Raw genomic sequence first — 25808 nt, forward strand, 5'->3', positions numbered from 1 at the left:
CAATGTGAATATTGTTCTTCTGGTATTAATTTAAAAAGCAAAAATAAATGACCGTATTAAAAAAATAATAATTTATTTTTACATTGTTAAGTATTGTACGACCTCACTGAAACTTTGCCATTGTTGGATCTTTGATGGCAAACTCAGGATCACAAGTAAAGGACACCGTCATAGCATACCAGCTCAGTAAATGTTCAGCCCTACATAATATTTTTTCTTCAAATTTGTGGAACTTTAATGCACCAAATCAAATCAATGTGAATATTGTTCTTCTGGTATTAATTTAAAAAGCAAAAATAAATGACCGTATTAAAAAAATAATAATTTATTTTTACATTGTTAAGTATTGTACGACCTCACTGAAACTTTGCCATTGTTGGATCTTTGATGGCAAACTCAGGATCACAAGTAAAGGACACCGTCATAGCATACCAGCTCAGTAAATGTTCAGCCCTACATAATATTTTTTCTTCAAATTTGTGGAACTTTAATGCACCAAATCAAATCAATGTGAATATTGTTCTTCTGGTATTAATTTAAAAAGCAAAAATAAATGACCGTATTAAAAAAATAATAATTTATTTTTACATTGTTAAGTATTGTACGACCTCACTGAAACTTTGCCATTGTTGGATCTTTGATGGCAAACTCAGGATCACAAGTAAAGGACACCGTCATAGCATACCAGCTCAGTAAATGTTCAGCCCTACATAATATTTTTTCTTCAAATTTGTGGAACTTTAATGCACCAAATCAAATCAATGTGAATATTGTTCTTCTGGCATTAACTTAAAAAGCAAAAATAAATGACAGTATTAAAAAAATAATAATTTATTTTTACATTGTTAAGTATTGTACGACCTCACTGAAACTTTGCCATTGTTGGATCTTTGATGGCAAACTCAGGATCACAAGTAAAGGACACCGTCATAGCATACCAGCTCAGTAAATGTTCAGCCCTACATAATATTTTTTCTTCAAATTAGTGGAACTTTAATGCACCAAATCAAATCAATGTGAATATTGTTCTTCTGGTATTAATTTAAAAAGCAAAAATAAATGACCGTATTAAAAAAATAATAATTTATTTTTACATTGTTAAGTATTGTACGACCTCACTGAAACTTTGCCATTGTTGGATCTTTGATGGCAAACTCAGGATCACAAGTAAAGGACACCGTCATAGCATACCAGCTCAGTAAATGTTCAGCCCTACATAATATTTTTTCTTCAAATTTGTGGAACTTTAATGCACCAAATCAAATCAATGTGAATATTGTTCTTCTGGTATTAATTTAAAAAGCAAAAATAAATGACAATTAAAAAAATAATTTATTTTTACATTGTTAAGTATTGTACGACCTCACTGAAACTTTGCCATTGTTGGATCTTTGATGGCAAACTCAATCACAAGTAAAGGACACCGTCATTGTTAAGTATTGTACGACCTCACTGAAACTTTGCCATTGTTGGATCTTTGATGGCAAACTCAGGATCACAAGTAAAGGACACCGTCATAGCATACCAGCTCAGTAAATGTTCAGCCCTACATAATATTTTTTCTTCAAATTTGTGGAACTTTAATGCACCAAATCAAATCAATGTGAATATTGTTCTTCTGGTATTAATTTAAAAAGCAAAAATAAATGACCGTATTAAAAAAATAATAATTTATTTTTACATTGTTAAGTATTGTACGACCTCACTGAAACTTTGCCATTGTTGGATCTTTGATGGCAAACTCAGGATCACAAGTAAAGGACACCGTCATAGCATACCAGCTCAGTAAATGTTCAGCCCTACATAATATTTTTTCTTCAAATTTGTGGAACTTTAATGCACCAAATCAAATCAATGTGAATATTGTTCTTCTGGCATTAACTTAAAAAGCAAAAATAAATGACAGTATTAAAAAAATAATTTATTTTTACATTGTTAAGTATTGTACGACCTCACTGAAACTTTGCCATTGTTGGATCTTTGATGGCAAACTCAGGATCACAAGTAAAGGACACCGTCATAGCATACCAGCTCAGTAAATGTTCAGCCCTACATAATATTTTTTCTTCAAATTAGTGGAACTTTAATGCACCAAATCAAATCAATGTGAATATTGTTCTTCTGGTATTAATTTAAAAAGCAAAAATAAATGACCGTATTAAAAAAATAATAATTTATTTTTACATTGTTAAGTATTGTACGACCTCACTGAAACTTTGCCATTGTTGGATCTTTGATGGCAAACTCAGGATCACAAGTAAAGGACACCGTCATAGCATACCAGCTCAGTAAATGTTCAGCCCTACATAATATTTTTTCTTCAAATTTGTGGAACTTTAATGCACCAAATCAAATCAATGTGAATATTGTTCTTCTGGCATTAACTTAAAAAGCAAAAATAAATGACAGTATTAAAAAAATAATTTTATTTTTACATTGTTAAGTATTGTACGACCTCACTGAAACTTTGCCATTGTTGGATCTTTGATGGCAAACTCAGGATCACAAGTAAAGGACACCGTCATAGCATACCAGCTCAGTAAATGTTCAGCCCTACATAATATTTTTTCTTCAAATTTGTGGAACTTTAATGCACCAAATCAAATCAATGTGAATATTGTTCTTCTGGTATTAATTTAAAAAGCAAAAATAAATGACCGTATTAAAAAAATAATAATTTATTTTTACATTGTTAAGTATTGTACGACCTCACTGAAACTTTGCCATTGTTGGATCTTTGATGGCAAACTCAGGATCACAAGTAAAGGACACCGTCATAGCATACCAGCTCAGTAAATGTTCAGCCCTACATAATATTTTTTCTTCAAATTTGTGGAACTTTAATGCACCAAATCAAATCAATGTGAATATTGTTCTTCTGGCATTAACTTAAAAAGCAAAAATAAATGACAGTATTAAAAAAATAATAATTTATTTTTACATTGTTAAGTATTGTACGACCTCACTGAAACTTTGCCATTGTTGGATCTTTGATGGCAAACTCAGGATCACAAGTAAAGGACACCGTCATAGCATACCAGCTCAGTAAATGTTCAGCCCTACATAATATTTTTTCTTCAAATTAGTGGAACTTTAATGCACCAAATCAAATCAATGTGAATATTGTTCTTCTGGTATTAATTTAAAAAGCAAAAATAAATGACCGTATTAAAAAAATAATAATTTATTTTTACATTGTTAAGTATTGTACGACCTCACTGAAACTTTGCCATTGTTGGATCTTTGATGGCAAACTCAGGATCACAAGTAAAGGACACCGTCATAGCATACCAGCTCAGTAAATGTTCAGCCCTACATAATATTTTTTCTTCAAATTTGTGGAACTTTAATGCACCAAATCAAATCAATGTGAATATTGTTCTTCTGGCATTAACTTAAAAAGCAAAAATAAATGACAGTATTAAAAAAATAATTTATTTTTACATTGTTAAGTATTGTACGACCTCACTGAAACTTTGCCATTGTTGGATCTTTGATGGCAAACTCAGGATCACAAGTAAAGGACACCGTCATAGCATACCAGCTCAGTAAATGTTCAGCCCTACATAATATTTTTTCTTCAAATTAGTGGAACTTTAATGCACCAAATCAAATCAATGTGAATATTGTTCTTCTGGTATTAATTTAAAAAGCAAAAATAAATGACCGTATTAAAAAAATAATAATTTATTTTTACATTGTTAAGTATTGTACGACCTCACTGAAACTTTGCCATTGTTGGATCTTTGATGGCAAACTCAGGATCACAAGTAAAGGACACCGTCATAGCATACCAGCTCAGTAAATGTTCAGCCCTACATAATATTTTTTCTTCAAATTAGTGGAACTTTAATGCACCAAATCAAATCAATGTGAATATTGTTCTTCTGGTATTAATTTAAAAAGCAAAAATAAATGACCGTATTAAAAAAATAATAATTTATTTTTACATTGTTAAGTATTGTACGACCTCACTGAAACTTTGCCATTGTTGGATCTTTGATGGCAAACTCAGGATCACAAGTAAAGGACACCGTCATAGCATACCAGCTCAGTAAATGTTCAGCCCTACATAATATTTTTTCTTCAAATTTGTGGAACTTTAATGCACCAAATCAAATCAATGTGAATATTGTTCTTCTGGCATTAACTTAAAAAGCAAAAATAAATGACAGTATTAAAAAAATAATTTATTTTTACATTGTTAAGTATTGTACGACCTCACTGAAACTTTGCCATTGTTGGATCTTTGATGGCAAACTCGGGATCACAAGTAAAGGACACCGTCATAGCATACCAGCTCAGTAAATGTTCAGCCCTACATAATATTTTTTCTTCAAATTAGTGGAACTTTAATGCACCAAATCAAATCAATGTGAATATTGTTCTTCTGGTATTAATTTAAAAAGCAAAAATAAATGACCGTATTAAAAAAATAATAATTTATTTTTACATTGTTAAGTATTGTACGACCTCACTGAAACTTTGCCATTGTTGGATCTTTGATGGCAAACTCAGGATCACAAGTAAAGGACACCGTCATAGCATACCAGCTCAGTAAATGTTCAGCCCTACATAATATTTTTTCTTCAAATTAGTGGAACTTTAATGCACCAAATCAAATCAATGTGAATATTGTTCTTCTGGTATTAATTTAAAAAGCAAAAATAAATGACAGTATTAAAAAAATAATTTATTTTTACATTGTTAAGTATTGTACGACCTCACTGAAACTTTGCCATTGTTGGATCTTTGATGGCAAACTCAGGATCACAAGTAAAGGACACCGTCATAGCATACCAGCTCAGTAAATGTTCAGCCCTACATAATATTTTTTCTTCAAATTAGTGGAACTTTAATGCACCAAATCAAATCAATGTGAATATTGTTCTTCTGGTATTAATTTAAAAAGCAAAAATAAATGACCGTATTAAAAAAATAATAATTTATTTTTACATTGTTAAGTATTGTACGACCTCACTGAAACTTTGCCATTGTTGGATCTTTGATGGCAAACTCAGGATCACAAGTAAAGGACACCGTCATAGCATACCAGCTCAGTAAATGTTCAGCCCTACATAATATTTTTTCTTCAAATTTGTGGAACTTTAATGCACCAAATCAAATCAATGTGAATATTGTTCTTCTGGCATTAACTTAAAAAGCAAAAATAAATGACAGTATTAAAAAAATAATTTATTTTTACATTGTTAAGTATTGTACGACCTCACTGAAACTTTGCCATTGTTGGATCTTTGATGGCAAACTCAGGATCACAAGTAAAGGACACCGTCATAGCATACCAGCTCAGTAAATGTTCAGCCCTACATAATATTTTTTCTTCAAATTTGTGGAACTTTAATGCACCAAATCAAATCAATGTGAATATTGTTCTTCTGGTATTAATTTAAAAAGCAAAAATAAATGACCGTATTAAAAAAATAATAATTTATTTTTACATTGTTAAGTATTGTACGACCTCACTGAAACTTTGCCATTGTTGGATCTTTGATGGCAAACTCAGGATCACAAGTAAAGGACACCGTCATAGCATACCAGCTCAGTAAATGTTCAGCCCTACATAATATTTTTTCTTCAAATTTGTGGAACTTTAATGCACCAAATCAAATCAATGTGAATATTGTTCTTCTGGTATTAATTTAAAAAGCAAAAATAAATGACCGTATTAAAAAAATAATAATTTATTTTTACATTGTTAAGTATTGTACGACCTCACTGAAACTTTGCCATTGTTGGATCTTTGATGGCAAACTCAGGATCACAAGTAAAGGACACCGTCATAGCATACCAGCTCAGTAAATGTTCAGCCCTACATAATATTTTTTCTTCAAATTTGTGGAACTTTAATGCACCAAATCAAATCAATGTGAATATTGTTCTTCTGGTATTAATTTAAAAAGCAAAAATAAATGACCGTATTAAAAAAATAATAATTTATTTTTACATTGTTAAGTATTGTACGACCTCACTGAAACTTTGCCATTGTTGGATCTTTGATGGCAAACTCAGGATCACAAGTAAAGGACACCGTCATAGCATACCAGCTCAGTAAATGTTCAGCCCTACATAATATTTTTTCTTCAAATTTGTGGAACTTTAATGCACCAAATCAAATCAATGTGAATATTGTTCTTCTGGTATTAATTTAAAAAGCAAAAATAAATGACAGTATTAAAAAAATAATAATTTATTTTTACATTGTTAAGTATTGTACGACCTCACTGAAACTTTGCCATTGTTGGATCTTTGATGGCAAACTCAGGATCACAAGTAAAGGACACCGTCATAGCATACCGCACTCCACTGGAAACTCGCTCCACATAATGAGGATTCTCTGCTCCAGATGTAAAAGCCGATACACGCCCTGCAACAAACCATGCTTTTGACGCAACAACTACACAAATAACTGTATGAAATTCACGGGTAAATTTCAGCGCAGAAAAGTGTTGTGTGATATTCAAAACATCCCTTAAAGAGCTGAAAACCAAGGAATTTAAACAGGGGTGATTGTGAGTTCATCAAAGAATACCTGAAAGTTTCAAAGTGAGACCGGGGGGGGGGGGGTAATCTTTGACCCTTATTACTTAAGTGCACCTTTGCCATAGTATTAAATAGTTCTGAGTCAAAATATTGTGTGTACATGTGATTAAATTTTTAATGGGTTACAAAGTTACTTTTGAGCTGGTGTTATACAAATTATTTTGACATTTATTTGTTTATCTTAAGGGATAGGTGTCCATCTTAAGGCTCTTGCAGGTATATTTGATGAGTATTATATAATTTAAAAAAATTGCGGAGGTAGGGAGATAAAAGCATTAAAAAAAAAAACATAATTCCGGTATTTTCAGACATAAAAATACCGGAAATACGTCCGAAAATACCGGAAATTCGGTACAATACCGGAACACAATCACCCTTGATTTAAAATGTGGAGAAATGAAAAGGGAATGAAACTCTAATGATTTAGAAAGTATATTTATTCGTAGCGCAACACTTTTATAACTATTCAGTAATCTTATAATTGCAGGGGTCGGAGTGGTGATTTCAAAAATTTTAGGACACAATTTGGATAAAATTTTAGAACATTTTTAGGACAACAAATATCAATTTTTTTTTGAACTTAAATGAAATTTGTAAGCTTGGTTTTCATAGTGGATAATAAAACCTTTCAAATTCAATCTTGAAAACTACAATAGAATGCATTCAGTCTTTTATTCTTCAAGGTATTCCTCAAGGTCCAGGGGATAAATGTATGTCCAATTGCGCTTCTTTACTTGTCTTGTTGTTTCATCAAAAGGAATTACAAAGAATGATGGGAAAATATCCTTAATAAGGAGGGATTTCAAGCGGGGTGCAAGTCCAAAATTTATTATGTACTGCATAACCACCAATTGTATGGAATTTGCAAACGTCCAGTCTATCTGAATAAGGGGGAAAAGAAAAAATTTGATGTGCGTGTTCTGCTCATCTGAATGAGACTCACCAGGAAACATCATGAGTTCAGTAATCATGAAAAAAGTTAAAAATTTTCGCATTCGAAAGAGTATCTTTAGAAAAAAATTTGACCCAAATATTGTGTGCCCTCGTCCTTTTGTTTTTGAGATATGGGGGGTCAAAGTCTGCCGAAATCTTACGAAAATTCGCCAAATTTAAAGACCTGGCAAGAAATGGAAAATACCACGTGATTTCATCGCCTGCGTCTAGCAAGACTCTCATTCCCATTTCTGGTCATCTGCAAAGCGCGTAAACGATGTTTCGAATTAACACTTTACTTAATTGTGTAAAATTAAAAAGTAACTATGAAGCCTGTGAAATGGAAACTAGAGAGCTTTATCCAGAGGAGCTACAACTTTATAACGAAATTGAACGTAGGATTTAACTTTGTAATCGTGATAATAATGCATTTCAGAATTTAAGTGCATTTCAAGTGTGTTTTACTTAACTAATTTAAGTTTGTACTCTTGTTATGAAATGTGTTGTAAGTAATTAATAATTATGTACGAGAATTAATATGAATAAGTAAAAAAACATGCTTATTAAAGCTTATACATTGAAAATAAAATGGATAGTTTTTGATGTTGAAAGAAAATGATCATGGATTGTAGTATCCCAGCTCTTATTTATTTTTTCAAAAGTTACTATCATTCATGAAGTTTTATTGTCTGACCACTGCTAGCGAAAATGTTTAATTTTTAATTTAAAATCGAAAAAAATAATAATTAAAAAAAAAGAAAACAACGGATAGTAAATGTCAAAAATTTGCACAGCAAGACTAACGATGTCGAAAATTCCTTCATAACAGATTCTTATCAAAAATTTTATAGTCGACGTTCATTACAACAACCCCTGTAGTTCAAAAAAGTCTCACTGCAACTGAAAGTCGCTATAACGTAAATGCACATCATATTGCATGTTATTTAGTCATTTTTAAAAATACTGAAGTCACTTTTACCAATTATGTTTCACGTTAAAAGGGAATTCAAATACGAGCAAAATAAAAATTAATACAGTTCTTTTTTTTTTATTTGACTTGTTACAGGGCTTACACATAACTTGAAAATGATACACATCACAAAAAACACACTGGAAATAACTGACAGAAATCGTTTTTTTTTTAATTTGAGAACATGGTTTGAAATCTTTAAAAATGTCGTTTTCTTCGTTGAAGAATTCAGATTTACAACTTTTCAAAAAAAAAAAGGACTTTAAAGTGTGTTTACCGTTTCTCTACGGTTAATCATATTTCTTTCAAAACAGTTTCATCATCGAATAAACTCTTTCAGTGGAAATATTTTACCGCAGAAGCATAAAAGTTTTAAACATCAGTTTTTTAACAGACATAAGAATAACAAAAAAGTTTAAACTTTGAACGGTATATTCAAATGTATTCAGTTAATACGTTCTATTGGATGCTAAAATATCATTACATCTGTGGAATTTTAAACGAGATTTTGTGCTCGAACCCTATGACAGATTGGTCGCAGTAACCGGAGGTCGTTCTTGTTGACTGCAGTTAGGAGCGCACTGATAGGAGGTCACTGTGACCTCCCAAAAATTTTCCTTATTCGAAAAAGTTTGTCTGACAGTTCGGCAAATTAGAGGACATAATTACAATTTTTTAACTCCCGAAAGTCACTTTTCATACATTATTATTTGCACATACTCGTATTTTATCGCTCGGCAAAATTTGAATTTTCTTTCGGTAAATTGAGAATTTTTGCTTTCCCAAGCTCGGGGAACCTCTCACTGCAGTATAATTTAATTTGCTTTATTACTACAGTAAAGTGTCAAAAATCAGAACTAATTGGTACCAGTGGTAGTTTGAATTTTTGGAAATAACAAAAAAAAAAAAACGTTTAAAAAACAGGATGTCAATCGATCAAATAAAGTTACAAATATGTGTGTACATAACGTACAATACAGCACATAACCCGACACTATGTGTTGACAAACCTATTAGTTGCTTATCGCTAGCGACGATACTTTGTTTCTGCAAAACACACTTCTCGATGCATTATTTATTGAGAGACTGATAGTTTCCAACATTTCATTTGGAAAGAACTTTCTTTTGTGACTCGAAAAATTTGCACTGATGGCAAACTTTATTTATTTTTTGTTTATTAAAATTTTCCAATGGATTTCCTTGCCATTTTGCGGGGCAACTATAATACTGACTATAATTGATGACCAAATATGGAAGTGAAATGTCTTGTCAGATGCAGATGTTGAATTCGCGCCTTACCTTCCATTTCTGAACAAAACTCGCTAAATTTGGCGACTTTACTAAAAATTTCGGCAATTTTTAAGACATCATATTTCGATAACGTGGTCACGAGGGCACGTAGTTTCAGTGCCATAAACATGTTTTCCAATGCTCTTTCGAATGCCACCAATTTGGAATTTTTTTGAATTTCCTTGATCGTGATGTTTCCTGGTCAGCATAATTTAGAGGCATAGGTAACATTGTACACAGGGTTCAAAAATATCCGATATTTTGATATATATCAGATATTTTGATATGTATCCAATATTTTCAATCAGTGCAAACTTAAGTCATTAAATAGTAAGTTCTTAATCAAATCACTGTTTATTTCCTTATGCTATTATTATAATGGATCAATTCTAAAATTAATGTTTCTTTCATTATTTACATTCGTAAATATACCTTTTTTTTAAATTTGCATACTTTGAATGGCATTTAAGTATGAATGATATTTACAATCATTTGTAAAATTTGATAGTTTAATCTATTGAAAATAAAATATAGTAAACTGATACATTTCTATTGAATTTAATAGAATTATTTAAGCATTAGATGCTTTACTCATTTTTCTTTGGTTAACATTTAAGAAATTTTTTAAAAATATGCATTAGTCAGTACACATCTATAAGACATGTTTTTTTCTTCTGACCAATTAAAATTGTTACATTACCTAAAATTCTATGAATAAAAAATAAAGGACTATAATATTATTTACATTATATTAAAGATAAATTAATATGTTATATAAATATACTATATTGCTTTTGATTATTTTTAACAATAAAAGAATAATAAATTTAATATTTATATCGTAAATGTCGTAATACGAAAAAAATAAATAAATATCGAAAATATCATATTTTCAAAATAAATATTGGATGTATATTGTAATATATATCATGATATATATCGGCGAACCCTGATTATACATCTGCAAAAGTTGACATCCCTGAGAACTAATAAATGCTTCCATTTCCACCAGTAAACCAGATGTTTGCCTTTCCATACAATCCATGGTCAGACAGTACTCAACTTTTATCAGATAATTTGACACTTTTTGCTATCTCAGAACCATTAAAAACATCCCTGTAAACTACAGACAAATCATTTAAAGATGCAAATGAAGAATTTTTTTTCCTATGTTAATTAAAACTAAAAAAACCTCTGCTTTCGAAATTTTATCTTGGAGTGAATTTGGGGAATTTAAAATACAGCTTGATTTTTCAAGTTACCCCTTATATATCGCCGCATTAATCAAGCTGATTTAAATCAACGAACCCTGGATAGCGATGGTCTTGAATATCTTGGATAAGATAATGATTATCTCTACTAAAGGTTACATTTTATGGCATACAGCCTGTACCATTTGTCTTGGAGTTTTTTACAACAGCAAATGCTGAAAACAGATTAAAGTTAGTTTGAAACAAAAACTTATACACATACCTAACCGTGGTTCAACAGTTGCGTTGTTTCGTTCATCAACAAAAATAAAACGTCCACCAGAAAAGTCGACACCATAATCAGTCAGGTAGAGTAAAGAAGTGTAATGAAAAGATGGATACGTTTGCTAAAAAAAATAGGAAAAAAAGTCTACTATAGTTTATAATAAAGTTACAATGGTATTTTATTTTTAAAATACCTTTGGGTAAAAGAAATACATTCATGCCAAAAAGAGAATATCTATATAAATTTAATAGAAGTGTTTGGTTTTGGAAATAGAAGATAGAATTAAGCTAGGATATTGAACTTATTGCAAGTAGTGTTGCTATCCTAACTTTTTTCTTGCAAAGAATCATTAAATGTTTAAACCAACACTAAATTTCTCATGGTACAGATTGTGACTGCAAATTTTGGTCTCGTGTTTCTTTTAAGGACATGTTTTCTTGCCAATATGAAATTGTATTGAAAAATCTATAACAAAGTCTGTTGTGAGAATAGTTGCAGGAATGCTAAATCTTTGCTTTCCTTTACCCGCATATAAGACAACTATCTTATATAGGATGCAAAAAAAAAAAAAGATTATAGTAATCATATTGCTTTTTTTATAATGTTACTAAGATAAAAAATTATAAAGCAAAACACAAAATATTTTAATGGCCAAACCAATGAGCTAATAGGTTATGAAAAGAAAAGCTCTGTTTTTAAAGTGCATAAACAGAAATACAAATTTATATAAGATTGAAAGATTTTTCTAGTACATATTAGGAAGCTGTGTCCAGGACCATAGAAACAGATCAGCAAGATGTAAATTAAATGCTGGTACACTGGCAAATAAATCCATTTTTTTAATTATTAGTTTAAGCAAAAATTATTGAATATTAATATCAAAAATGACAAAATATTTTACTTAAAACAAAACTATTTATGGCAGTTAGTTCCTTTACAAAAAGTTTTTTATTTATTGAGAATTACTTTATAAAGGATACATTGAACAATAAAATGCTTCTCTAAGAGAAAATAATTTAGAAAAAATTTTTAATACAATTTTTGTCAGTCTATACCGCCCTGCTATGGTCACATCTGCACTTTTCATCAAAATTGAGTTAGTTATTTCTTTCCTGTTGACAATTTGCATGTGAGCAAATAAAATTCTAATAACTGTTTTAAAAGAGAATTTTTTGGTTGCTGTCCAAATCTTAAAACGTTTCCATCCAGAATTTTATTCTAAATTAGTTTAATTTCTCTTCCTTTTTATATATAAATCCTAAAACTACTCTTTAAAGCAATTTTTTCGTTTAGAAATGTATTGCAAAAATTAGCTTTGTTTCTTTTTTATTCTAAGCAATGATTTCTTTTCTTTCCGTTGCCATTTTACATTTGTGTTAATAAATAACATTTTAACAATTGTTTCAGTGGGACTGACGTAATCAAAACAACCAACCAGGTAATTGGTTGCTCTATTTAGACATAACTTTATTTATTGTCTGCATTTTTTTTTTTTTCTAATGCCTACGTTCCTAATTCTTCTCAGCATATAAAAGTTTTTTCTTCAGTTATGTTTATTTATTGTAGTGTAAGTTTATCATTATCAGTCTCATATTTTGGTAAATTTAGGATGTGCGACTAATTATGTTTATTTTCTTGGACTTTTTCCCTTCACATCGGTGAGTTTTTGGATTTTAATAAGTCTCTTTTTCTTTCCCGTTTTTACTTTTGAAAAACATTTTGTGTAGTGAAAAGAACACGTTAAATTAAGATTGTTTGGATTTCTTTAAATGAAACAGAGTTAAACAAAAAAGTTTGCTTTTAATGATTTTAACTAAAGCTTGGTTGGAATCTGATGACTTGGCATTAAATTAATGCATATTTGTATTTTTCAAGTCTTAATGCATTTGTTTCACGTAATCAACCAAGCAACATGTCTCATTTTATGTAAAAAGCTGATTGTTATTGTACATAAATATTTTAGATATAGTCCATCAGATGTAATTCAGTTTAGCGTGAGCACAGATTATAGTTGATAATGCATATATTTTCATCTTTTGTGCTTATTGAAAATACTCATAACTTGTATATTTCATAAATATTATTAGCATTAATGAGATTTTTGACAAAAACATGTTTTACTGGGGGTTTTGCAAACCCTGCATTACGCACATTTATTTATTCCTTAACGCATTAGAAACTGATGTCAGAGTGCTACAAAAACATCAACTGGACATCTCTTTCATTTTTTAGGGAGCCCATGCTCCCTTCACATCGGTGAAGTTTTGAATTATAATAACTCTCTTTTTCCTTCCAGTTTTTACTTTTGGAAAACATTTTCAAAAGTTTAGATTTTTTGTGTCCCTAGCACCCCCCCCCCCCCTACAACCATTTTGGAGTTATGCAATTACTAGTTGTTAATTATAACTACTACAATAGTTCTACTCATTTCTCCTACACAATAGATTTTTTTTTATGCTGCAAGAAATGTTTATCAATACCTTATCCACATGAACATGCCAATATTCATCATGAGTTGTTTTAGCTGATCGAGTCGTCATTTCAGAAAAAAACGTTGGGTGAGTCAAGTACAACTTATTAGCAGGTACACCAAAATGGTATGATATAATTTGCTGAATTTTTTTTCGCACATTGCTGAAAGATAACATATTTATAATCAAAATTACGCTTCCAACAGTTGCAAAAACAAAGCATTTCATAAAAAACTTATGAATTATAATGTAAATATCTACATAAAATAGCTACATTTTACACACAAAAAAAGAAAAATTTTCAATAAGGTTTCTTTCTTCAAATTAAATAAAAATTTTAATAAAGATAAAACACAATTTAAAGTTCGCAACAATTAAACAACAATAAACAAAAAGATATCACCCAAATTTCATGAATAAATGTTTTGGAAGCTGAAATACACTGCTCGACATTGAAAATGCAACACCAAGAAGGAGTGGTCAGAAATTTATGCAAATTTTAGAGCTGAAGTACATCACCGAGTTATGCAAATGATGTGAAATGCGCAACTCTCCGACGCACGGGAAGTAAGATATGAGGGAAGGAACTTGCAGAATGGGCAATATTCGTGTCGTTATTTCTGACTGGAGAATTAGCGAAGAAATTTTGTCTTTGTCTTGGAGGATACATGTAACACGAGAGAATGCCAGGCCGCCGCCATCGAAGGCACTTCCAGCAGATAGATGATTTAACGAGGGTTTGGTGATCGGACTGAGAAGGGGAGGTTGGTCCGTACGGCAAATCGCAGCTGATACCCACATGGATGCGAGCACGGTGCATCGGCTGTGCCGAAGATGGTTGGAACAACGAAATGTGGTAAGATTGAGGGGTGCAGAGACAGCCAGAGTGACGTCAGAATGCGTGGATTGACACATCCACCGACAAGCTGTAGCAGACCCACAAAGCACTTGTTCTTCGATTCTGCAGCAGGTGCAAGATACCCTGAATGTTCTCTTGTCAACCAGAACCATTTCCCGTCATTTGGTCGCACGTGGTCTGCAATCAGAGCGTCCGCTAAGAAGACTGCCATTGATCCCACAACATTGACAGCAACGTTTAGTATGGTGCCGGACTAGAGCGACGTGGATGACAGAATGGCGAACTGTCGTGTTCTCAGATGAATCCCGCTTCTGTTTATCCGGTGATAGTCGCTGCATACGTGTGTGGATGTTGACCTGGAGACAGATCTAATCCGGCAGTAACTGTGGAACGTCCCACTGCACGATAACGCGGCATAATGGTTTGGGGCACAATTGCATACAATTTCATATCACCTCTAGTTCATTTTCAGGGCACTATGATGGCCCAACGATACTTGGATAATGTGCTGCGGCCGGTGGCAATCCCTTACCTTCAAGGGCTACCTAATGCAATTTTTCAGCAGGATAACGCCCGACCACACAGTGCTCGCATCTGCCGACATGCTCTCCAAGGCACACAGATGCTTCCATGGCCACCATACTCTCCTGACCTGCCACCAATCGAACATGTGATTGGACGCCGTTTGCAGACTCTGTCCCTGCCTCGTTCAGAAGACGAACAGTGGCAAATGGTTGAAAGGGATTGGAGAGCCATCCCTCTGGACATGATCCGCACCCTTATTGACTCTATGCCTAGACTTTTTTCTTCATGTATCGCTGTCCGAGGTAGTCCTACGTCCTACTGAGCCAACACGTTCTCGCTCTGTATTCTGCCTATCATTTTGAAATTAAGATCATTTATTATTCCTTGCTGTCTCTGTCTTTTTTTCAAATTTCATCACTTTCTGACCACACCTTCTTGGAGTTGCATTTTCAATGTCGAGCAGTGTACATGCTTGATCTATGAACAGTGTTAAATTATAGTGGAGCACCGTTTATATATTTCTCTTTTATACGTTTTTTATCGATTATACATTTTTTAATTTGGTCCCTGCAGAGTTTAATACAAATAAATGGATCCTGCTATATGTTTTTTCCATTTGTACACTTTTTTTCGTACTGTCCCTTCAGAAACTTATAAATGTTGCTTCACTACATATTAGGGTGGAGTCAAAACTAACGGAAATTTTTTTTGCAAGTTTCTATTAGCACGGAAAATTTGCGATTAGTGAAGGCTTAGAAAACAAAAACAAAAAAAATTTGAAATCAGATAATATCTTCCAATCCTGCAACAAGCCTAAAAAAATTCGGAAAAACGAAAAATTTTATGTTTTTTCACGGATTTTTTGATAGTTTTTTGTCAATGATTTTTTTAACGCTCTAAGACAGAAATGTTGTAATTTGTGATGCCTTCAGAAATTAAAAAGAAATGTTGAAATAGAATAATACCTTCTGATTCAAGAACAAGCCTAAAAAACGAAAGTATTGAGAACTTCAGCATTTCTTTGAGATTTAAAAAACTGGTCTATTTTTTTCCAGTAATACAGGGAAAACTCTTTTATAAAGCACTATACTATACAAAAATATTAATTCATTTATTGATTTTGAAGGTATCTATCTTCCAACCATGCAGAAGTGCCATTCTTAACAGTAATAAGCCATTTTTAAATAACAGAAAGTTATAAAATAGTTAGCAAAATTTCAACCATCCAGTATATAAGCCTTTTATTTTAAGTGTTACTTGTTAACAAGAAGTTCCGTCTAGAACTAGACGAGCCTACTTTCCCGTATACCCATACTACTTTCTAGTACCTGATCAATATTCTCAAAAATAGCTTAAAATCGCAAATTTTTTCAAACATATTTTCTTTTAATATTTCAAGCTGATTTCTAGGAATAAAATATTCCTTACTTTTCTTCAAAAAAAACGAACAAATAAAATAGCAACACCTTTTAAACAAAGCAGCTAATACACTTCTTTCCATTAAAAAAAAATTTTAACAGCTTTCAAAACGAAAAAATAATAATAATAAGTTCATTAAAATAAATACATCATATAGAAAAAAATCGTTTCTTTTTCCCCTGTTGCCAAAAATAATTTTTTAAACGAATTAATGCACTTACCAAAATAAAAAAAAAACCAATAAAATGTTAACTTAAAGAAATAATTTTCATTGTCAAAAAAAAAAAAAAAAAAATCGTCTGCGCATATTTTTCGAGTTTATTCACCGAAAACTAAATACCTAAATTAAAACTTTAGCGTGAAAATAAAAACAAATCATATCAACAATAATTATTTCACAGTTAAAACCACAGCAGCGGAGTCGGAGTCAATCTCATTTTGGGATAAAAGAGTCGGAGTCGAATATCCAAGAATCGGAGTCAGTCATTTGTCCTCCGTGTATAAATGTTTGCCAAAGCTATGAAGTCAGAGTCGAAGTCGGGGAGTCGGAGTCCGATTAATTGTCGGGAACAGGAGTCAGAGTCGGTGTCAGGTGCCCCTAAATTCTCGGAGTCGGAGTCGGGAGTAGGTCGTCAAGAGCTATTTCCAACAAAGTTTGTTTGAAGTAAATCCGCCTTTAAGTTCGGAATCGATATTGACTTTCAGTTTCCCCTTAGGCGCTAATGTTAAGAGATTTGAACTGTTCAAAATTGAACGAAAACTTGTTCAAATCAAAAAGATATTTTCGATACATGTTTTTTATCAAAAGTTTTTCCCTACAAAGTTTGTTTGAAGCCACTTCGCTTCTAAGTTCAAGATTTATTTTTGATTTGAATTTCCCCGTAGGCGCTAATGTTAAGTTTTTTTGAACTGTTCAAAATTGAACGAAAAATTGTTCAAATCAAAAAATGAATTATGGGAATGAGATGGCCTCGCCGAGATTTTTCTAACAAAAAAAAATTTGTTCGAATCGGACTATTCATTCAAAAGTTATTAGGGGGGGACAGACAGACAGACCGACAGACATTTTCCCCCATCTCAATACCCTACTTTCCAATTTTTAATTTTTCAATATTTATCTAACTATTTTATTTATTTTTGACTTTTTTTTTGTTTTTCGGGATATTTTTAAGATGTATTAAGCCTTCTTTCATTCTTTTTTCTTCTTTCTCTGATTTTTACTGGGAAAGTAGGCTAAAAAGGTTTGTACTCAATTTCAGAAATAAAATGAAGGAGTTTTGGAGGAGTTTTAAAGGAGTAAAATCAGGTTTTGAAGGAGTACTAATGGGCTGCCATAAAAATAATGTTGTACTTTTTTTCAACATATTTGACCCCCTTCCCCCTTTATCACAAAGTGTCACACTTCACCTAACTCCTCCTCTTGTCGCATGTCATATTTTTTATAAACATATTGTTACAATAACTGCGTGATGTCACTTTTCGTCACCCTCTCTCTTCCCCTTGTCACAATTTCATGAACCCATCTCCTCCTCAAGGCATGGCATTACTTGTGGATAACCCTTTTTACAAAATCATAACTGCAATTATACTAAACAATTGTTTTTTTTAACACAATCACTTAATGTAGCACATCTACTTATGTAGTTTTAAATATTTAAATAATAATTAGACCACCTGACTTTTGCTGCTGAGAGTGTGGTGGAGGAAAAAAAAGTAATATTAAACTAGTATGTTGTGGTCATTACGAAACTTTCTTCTATATTTTTCTTTTTTTTTCTGATCCCTCCCCATGCTTGACGAGGAAGCAATATTCCCAACAAAAACAAAATTACATATGCAAAAACTTGATGACCATCCCAATGTCTGATTTATTGCAAAAGCAAAGCAAAGAGCGAAAATTGAAAGTTATTTTAAAAGCCTTGCTTGAATTAATTACAAATATTTTATTTGTTAACAAACATAAGATGGCAACAGTTAAAAATTTTAAATCATTGAGATAATATTTCCGATCATTTCCATTCAATTCAAATCACGAGAAATACGCAGACGACAATCTATAACGATTTATCTTTCTTATTGTTGCATTAATAAAGCCATTTTTATTTGCAAAAAAAAAAATCAACACCTCTTGCAGCGATTGGCGTCAAAATTGAACCAAAGCCTATTTATATATGGATTCACATATGTTCCAAATCTCAACCAGAACATAGCATTACTTCTTGAGATAGGGCATTCACAATGAAAAAAAAGAACGGGCGATTGCGCTACCCCCCTTTTAGCTGTTGACAGCAAAATAAAATCAGCTCTTATACCCACTAAGGGCTACTTGCCGATAAATTTTTCTTTCATTCCATTCATTATTTCTTGAGATACAGCAGTCCCAATTGACGACAAAAAAACTTTCTATAGTTCAACCCCCGTTTGAGTTATTGACACCAAAATTAAATCAGCACCTGTTCCTGTTAATGGCAACATATGGACCAAATTTTTTTTGATTCCGCCAGTTACTTCCTGAGGAATAGCAAGCATGCGTAACTCAAAAAACGTCCTATTGCTCCACCCCCCTTGGAGGAATTCGCGCCAAAAACCAATGGGCACAAGTTCACATAGGGGCACATATGTGTACCAAATTTCGTTTGACTTCATGCAGTCGTTTTTGCAGTGGAGCGGCCACAAAAAACTGGTCACACACAGACGTGACACACACACACAGACAGACATTTTCCAAAAATAGTTGAGATGGACTCAGCACACCTCAAAACGTTCGAATCCGTCAAAATTCGAAATTCGAAAATTTGCACGAATCCAATACTTTCTTCTATATATTAGATATAGAAGAAAGTAAAAAAAAAGAAGAATTTCTTTTTTTTTTGCTCTACCCTACTGCATATGTTTTAAAACATGATGTGAATAAAATACAAGTATATAAAAGAAGATAGTTAAATGCATATATTCACCAGTAAACTTTGAAATCATCTTCTGTAAATACATTTTTTGCTGAGCTAGCTTTTAACTTCCTGAAAAATATGTATGAATAATTGAATACAAATAGAAAAAACACTAAATGAGAGAAAAGGTTAAAAAAGAAATTTAATGTGAAAAAAAATCAAGAAAATAAAATCAGCTTGAATTCACATTTAACGAAAAGCGAAAATTCATTTTCTAACAACCAAGCCATTTGCTTCACGCTAAATATTAAAATAAACCAAGGGATGCATGAGAGAACATAAAGCTAACATAAAAATATATTATAAATAAAGTAGTACAAAGAATTTTTTCCATTGCAACAAAAAAAGTTTTGAACATTGAGACTCTAGGCAACAGTCCAGAGTATTGATAGTTTTCAGTTTGTATTAGATTTTGGAGCTGACAATAGTCTTGTATCAGTTTTGGAGCAGAAAAAAAAAATTTAAAAAAATTGGTGTTTGCAATGGAGAAAAAATATTTCTTTTTTTTAATATAGTAAGTAAATGGCTTTAAAAATTAAGATTTAGAAAAACCCAAGGCATAAAGTACTACAAATAAACATTCCCTTTCAGAAAAGTAATACAAGTAACTAATCATTAATTTGAATATATGGGTCATTCCTTGTCAAGTGACATAGTGGTTTCCACCCTACCATTGCCAATTTTAATAAAATTTTACAGTGATGCATCCATGCCTTTGGGAGTGAAACATGCAAATATTTTGCCTCCAAGATTCAATCCATATGATCTAGGATCTCCCAAATAAAGGGTCCCAAAGTGTGGGACTGGGTGGCAACAGGCACAGTGAAAAAAATTTCCCTGACTTTTCCCTGATTAAGTTTACCAAAGAGTTCCCTGATTTATGTTACCAATAATAATGGTTTCTTTATTTGTGCTCTACTTGAAAACCATTGTATATAAAAAATAAAATGCTGAGTTTAAAATGCTTTAATTAAAATTTTAAGCTATTAATTAAAAACATATTTTGAAAAGGTGCTCCTTTTTTTAATAAAAATAGTGTATTAAATTATCTAGAGGGAAATGTTATAGAAAATCTAAAACAAATACTTTACTTCCAGTAACCAGTTAACATAAAATAATTCTAAGAAATCATTGAAACCATTCTTAAAGACACATCTAATCATGACAAAACTAAAAAGGTTATATGGAATTAGTTTTGAACTAAATTTTCAAGCAGAGTAATCATTGCTACAAAAGTAACAAGTGATGGTGAAAGTATAGAAGTGATGTAGTTTTACTTACGTAAATACTAGACATATTTTATCAAACCAGTTAACTTTTAAACAACCAGTCATGTTGAGCAATTCTCTAATCTTGAATTTAGGTATTAATGAATGAATACAGTTTTTTAACTATAAAAAATCAAAAAATATTTACTTATGTATGCAAGGTAACTCAATTTCAAATGATATCATTATTTGTCAAAAAAATCTTAGATTACTTTTGCAACAAACAACATTGAAATGCAAAAAAACCATCAATTTCAAAATATGTACCTATATAACAGGGTTTTAAATTAAGAGAATTTTAAAGTCTGAAAAAAAAGAAAAAAAAGGAACCCTGGGTTTCTTCTCAGGCAACAGCGAATAATATGATGACACAAAGCAAAGTTGATTTTCATTTCATATTCAGTTTTAGTCATTAAATTAAAAAATGGAAAGAAGCAATAATAGTTAAGCTTTTATCAGTATTAATTTTAAAAAAATAAAGATTTTTTTTCTCGAAATCGTGATTGCAGTACACTAATTACTACAAGACCATGAGTAAAGGCAAGGGGCCAAGGCATTAATGATGGCTTCCTCTTTGCCAGTAGGGTTGTTTATTTTAAGTAGCATGGAACACGCGAAAGGAAAATGCAAGGTACGTAAAATAAACAACTTTACAGACACAGAAGCAATCTTGGGAAGTTCATCTTGTGGTTGGCAAAAATATGCGGCAGTGTATAATCGCATCTCATTGATTTTACTTTTTTTTAACCTATAATTGGTGGAAAATGCATAGGGAATTACGGTACTTAATTTTTCGAGGCAAAAAAAAAAAAAAAATTCTTCTTTATTCAATTATATTTTCCTGAATTTGTTTTTTTTTTTTTTTTTTAATTACCTGATCTTTCCCTGTTTAATAAAGTTCTCAGACTTTTCCTTGATTTCCCTGATCAAGTCGCCACTCTGTGGGAACAACTCTGAACCAAATTGTCATGCTTAGACTAAGCTTGCAGAAAATTTGTTACTCTGGTGGCCTGAAATTTAGGGAACTTGTGTAATAAATATATTTTATTTCTCATGCATTTAAGCACATTAATTTTTCTGTAGCACTAATGTAAATTCTTGAAAAAACTCAGATGTGAAAATGTTCTCTGGTCAAAGGCTGTCATTAACTTTGAACAAAGATCACTCAAAAATTCACACTTAAAAGATGTTATTATCAAATTATCTCTTTTCAAAGGGTTACAGTAGCAGAGGCTAAATATTAACTCTGTAAAAGATATTGGCATCCAAAATGACTCTCAAAAATAACCTGTTTTTCATGTGCTATGGTTCACAACTATAAAAAATAATAATAATAATAATAGCAGGGGTCTGGCCAGAGGGTATTTGGGTCCATTAACGGACCCTTTACAAAAATCCGATCAAACAAAACGGACCTTTCACAAAATCCCGATCAAACAAAACGGACCTTTCACAAATTGTTTATTGAAAGAGTAAATCTCAAAGAAAAATAACACATATTTCCCGCATATTTCCGTGTATAATTATTTTTGGAACCTTTTTTAAAGTCAAATTAGAGGGATCAGCTTATACAAAATCTGCTAATTTCGCAAAGGAAAAAAAATCGGCACTCTTGTGATGCTCCTGCAAGCAATAAGTAATTGCTACTGACAAATAAATATAATGCTTGTTGTTTGTATCTTGGAAAGAAATTAACAGCTGAAAATAAGTTTGGTTTTAAATAATTTTGTTTGTTTGTTTTATCACTGCTAATTAGCAGCGGTGTTGTTGTAAACTTTTCTGAAAAGGCTTTGGTAAGCACTTTTCTCCCCTCTCATTATTTAATAAACAATAATAATAATAATAAAATATATCAGTGAAATGAACTTAGAACTGCAAAGGGATAGTAAGGGTGGGCGGGAAATATGATCACTGCAGATGGGGTTACAGCAGATGGGGTTACCGCAGATGGGGTTACCGTTATCAACTTCCAAATCATGTTACCAACTTCCAAATCATCGGCGTTAAACCTGTATTATGACTTGATTAGAAAATATTCTCATCATTTTACCAGCTTGTCAATATTTGTGTTTTTAAGGTGCGGTGCGATGTTTAACTGTTACTTTGGGAGAAAATTATATGGGTTTGATTTTTCGATGCTAACAAAGATGATTGACTTTAAATCTTTTACTTACCTTTTTTTTTCCTTCAGATGTCTACATTTTGAAAAATGCAATCTTTTAACATCCGATATGAGAATCATATTTTGTTCTTTTTTCAAGCTAACTTTGCTTTATTAGAATGCAAATGAGTGAAAAATCTTTTTATTTTTGTTAGAACCCTCATTTTAAGTTTTTAAAGCAAAATTCCATTGTCTTTTATGAGTCAAAAATTAGAATGCTGAATTGATGTTTGATGGGACTTTTTTTTTTTCTTTTTTACTTCAACTGTGTCCACACATATTAATGATATGTTAATCATCAGACTCTAAAATGCAATTTAAAAATAATTTGATTAAAAATATTTCTTTTACAAGCCGATTTTATACTTTTGATACCTTCACTTTGAGATTTGTGATCTCTTTGCATCCTCTATGGGAATCCGATTTTTCGAATTTTTGATGTTTAGTACACTTTGTTAAGAGGTAAACAAATAAAATCTCTTTTTATTTTTTCTTAAAACCACGGAATTTATAAGTTTTAAACGAAATTCTGTGCTTTTTAAGAGTGTCTCGGGTCAAAAAGTTAAATGTTGAACCTTTGTCTGAATTTTATTTATTTATTTATTTATTTATTTTGTTACAATTATTTTAAATACTGTACAAAAATATTTCTGGTATAATTCAACATAATGTAGAATGGTAGATAAGTATTGATACTTGAGAGAGTGATGCCGCCACCCCGCCCTACCCCCCCCCCCCCCTCCCTCCGCCAAATACTAGAAAAACACCCCAGAATGATATTCTCAACATAGAAGAGGAAAACACTCAACTTTAAGTTTAAATGATGACAGTTTGTACCAGCGCTAAATTCTAAAATTTCGTTTTCCAAAAAAAGAAATTTTTTTTTTTTTTTTTGTGAAATTATTTGACTTTTTACAAAATTAATTCATTTTTCACAAAATTATTTGATTTTTCACAAAAAAACAGACCCTGTGAAAAATCTTGGACAGACTTCTGAATAATAAATAAATAAATAAAAAGATTCTCTCTTATCAAAACATGTTTTTTAATTTTCGTCCTCTTCCTAAAGATGAAAAAATGAGCTAGCAATCAAGTGTTTCAAAATGTTTAATTATAGATCCAAAAAGTTTAGTTACTATGTTAGTCAAGAGTTAAATATGTGCTACACAAAAAGTTAATGGGCTTAAATGATCCAACTCTACATAATATATAAACACAACTAAGTACCCTCAAAGCTCTTAAAATTTAAGTTTTCTGTGTTACAAAAATATTTCAACAAACTATGCCAAAACATGGCTATTTAGTACACAAAGCTGTCATCACATTTCATAACCCTTTATTTGAGGGATTGTAGATCCTCAGGATCTGAATCTTGAAAGTTGAAAATTTGCATGTGCCAGTTTCAGGGTACATCTCTGTAAAAGTTCATTAAAATCGGGAATGGGCAAGTAGGGGCGCTATCAAAAATTAGGTCAGTTGAGGTGGAATGACTCATGCTTGTGCAATAAACATGAAAAACATTCTTCCCTTTTAACAAGAACATACTTGTATATATTTGTGAAAGCATTTCCTTCAGAGAGGGCTCCAGAATGCAAATCCAGAATAGAAGCTCCTCCATTAGAGCCTCCAAACGCTAAGCCTTTTTTACAAACACTAAAAGGGAAAACATTTTTTTTAGGATCAGAGCAAAAAAAGTATATAAATAAGAATTTTTTAGCACTAAGTCTCCAAACTTGGTAAATCACCAAATCTTCAGTGTATAGCGGGGATACATTATTATTAATTATTTTAACTAATAATAACTTAGTAATTAATTATTAAAACTTAAAACAAAAGGTTCTCTTGATAAATACTAGCTAATTATAGAAAATTTATAACATTGTTGGACAAAACAATCCCTCATATTGTATTTTTTTTTAACTATGATATTAATTTATGTAATTAGCTAATATTTATAAAGAGAACCTTTTGTTTCAGTGCCCCTTAATAAATTCTCTAATATGAAACCTTTACGAAAACAAAGTTCTGTGTTGAATTTCAGTAATTTAAATGCTTCCCCTTAAGAATACATGCCTAAAAATATTACATCACATTAAAAAAAAAAAACTCATTATAAAGATTTCAGATGCAGGGGTAGAAGTGATTGACTTGTCACATATAGGACATTTTCCACAAGAAATATAGGACAAATATAGGACCCATTATATGAATAGTTTCTCCATGAAAAAAGAAATAATACATATATATTATTTAGTTATTCTTATCAATGATTTTGTTTAAAAAAATACCCCTCAAACAAAATTATAACTTACACCTGAAATGACTTTCCTGTAGTTGAAAGAATAATTTTTGAAAAAACAGTGTACTTTATAGACAAAAAACAATTGAACAAAGTGAAATCTATTGATAATTAATACAGCAACTCACAAGTTTGGCAGGGATAGAAGTGTCACAAACATTGTTTATATTAATCCACTATAATATTAAAATCTGTTCGCGTCTGTCTGTCTGTCTGAAGAGCTATCTTCTCGAGAACCGCTGCGAATCGAGAGTCAAACGAAATACCGATCAATTCGAAATTTTCCAAAGAAAACAATAGGACCAATTTCGTAATTGTGCGACTTTAATTAGCAGAGATATTAATTAAAACGTTAATTCACATAACGTTATTCAGGAATTTTTATTTCTTTCCTGTTGCCATTTTGCATATGGGTGAGCAAGTAAAATTCTAATAATTGTTTTAAAAGATATTCTTTTTGGCTGCTGTCCAAATCTCAAATCAACGTTTGGTAGCCTTTATTTTATCATCTGTCCTTTTTTTATTTTTTACATTTCAACGTTCTTAACTCTTTTCAGCATATGAAAGTTGTTTCTTTAGCTATGTTTATTGATTGTAGTGTAAGTTTATCATTCACCGGCCTCATATT

At 31.3% G+C, this 25808-nt stretch overlaps 1 protein-coding gene across 1 annotated transcript in view; it reads right to left on the reverse strand.

The window, feature by feature from the left end:
- Positions 1-6089: 6089 nt before the first annotated feature.
- Positions 6090-25808, reverse strand: part of LOC129232138 (2-oxoglutarate and iron-dependent oxygenase domain-containing protein 3-like) — a 29556-nt gene continuing 9837 nt past the window's right edge. Inside the window, exons 5-9 of the mRNA XM_054866378.1 lie at positions 24427-24534; positions 19462-19521; positions 13711-13864; positions 11228-11351; positions 6090-6385 (exon numbers count right to left, since the gene is read on the reverse strand). Of these exons, the coding sequence (XP_054722353.1) occupies positions 6240-6385; positions 11228-11351; positions 13711-13864; positions 19462-19521; positions 24427-24534 (592 nt within the window). The 3' untranslated portion in view covers positions 6090-6239. The remainder of the gene's footprint in view (positions 6386-11227; positions 11352-13710; positions 13865-19461; positions 19522-24426; positions 24535-25808) is intronic.

Source organism: Uloborus diversus, unplaced genomic scaffold (assembly GCF_026930045.1).
Source record: "Uloborus diversus isolate 005 unplaced genomic scaffold, Udiv.v.3.1 scaffold_11, whole genome shotgun sequence".
Taxonomy (NCBI): Eukaryota; Metazoa; Arthropoda; class Arachnida; order Araneae; family Uloboridae; genus Uloborus; species Uloborus diversus.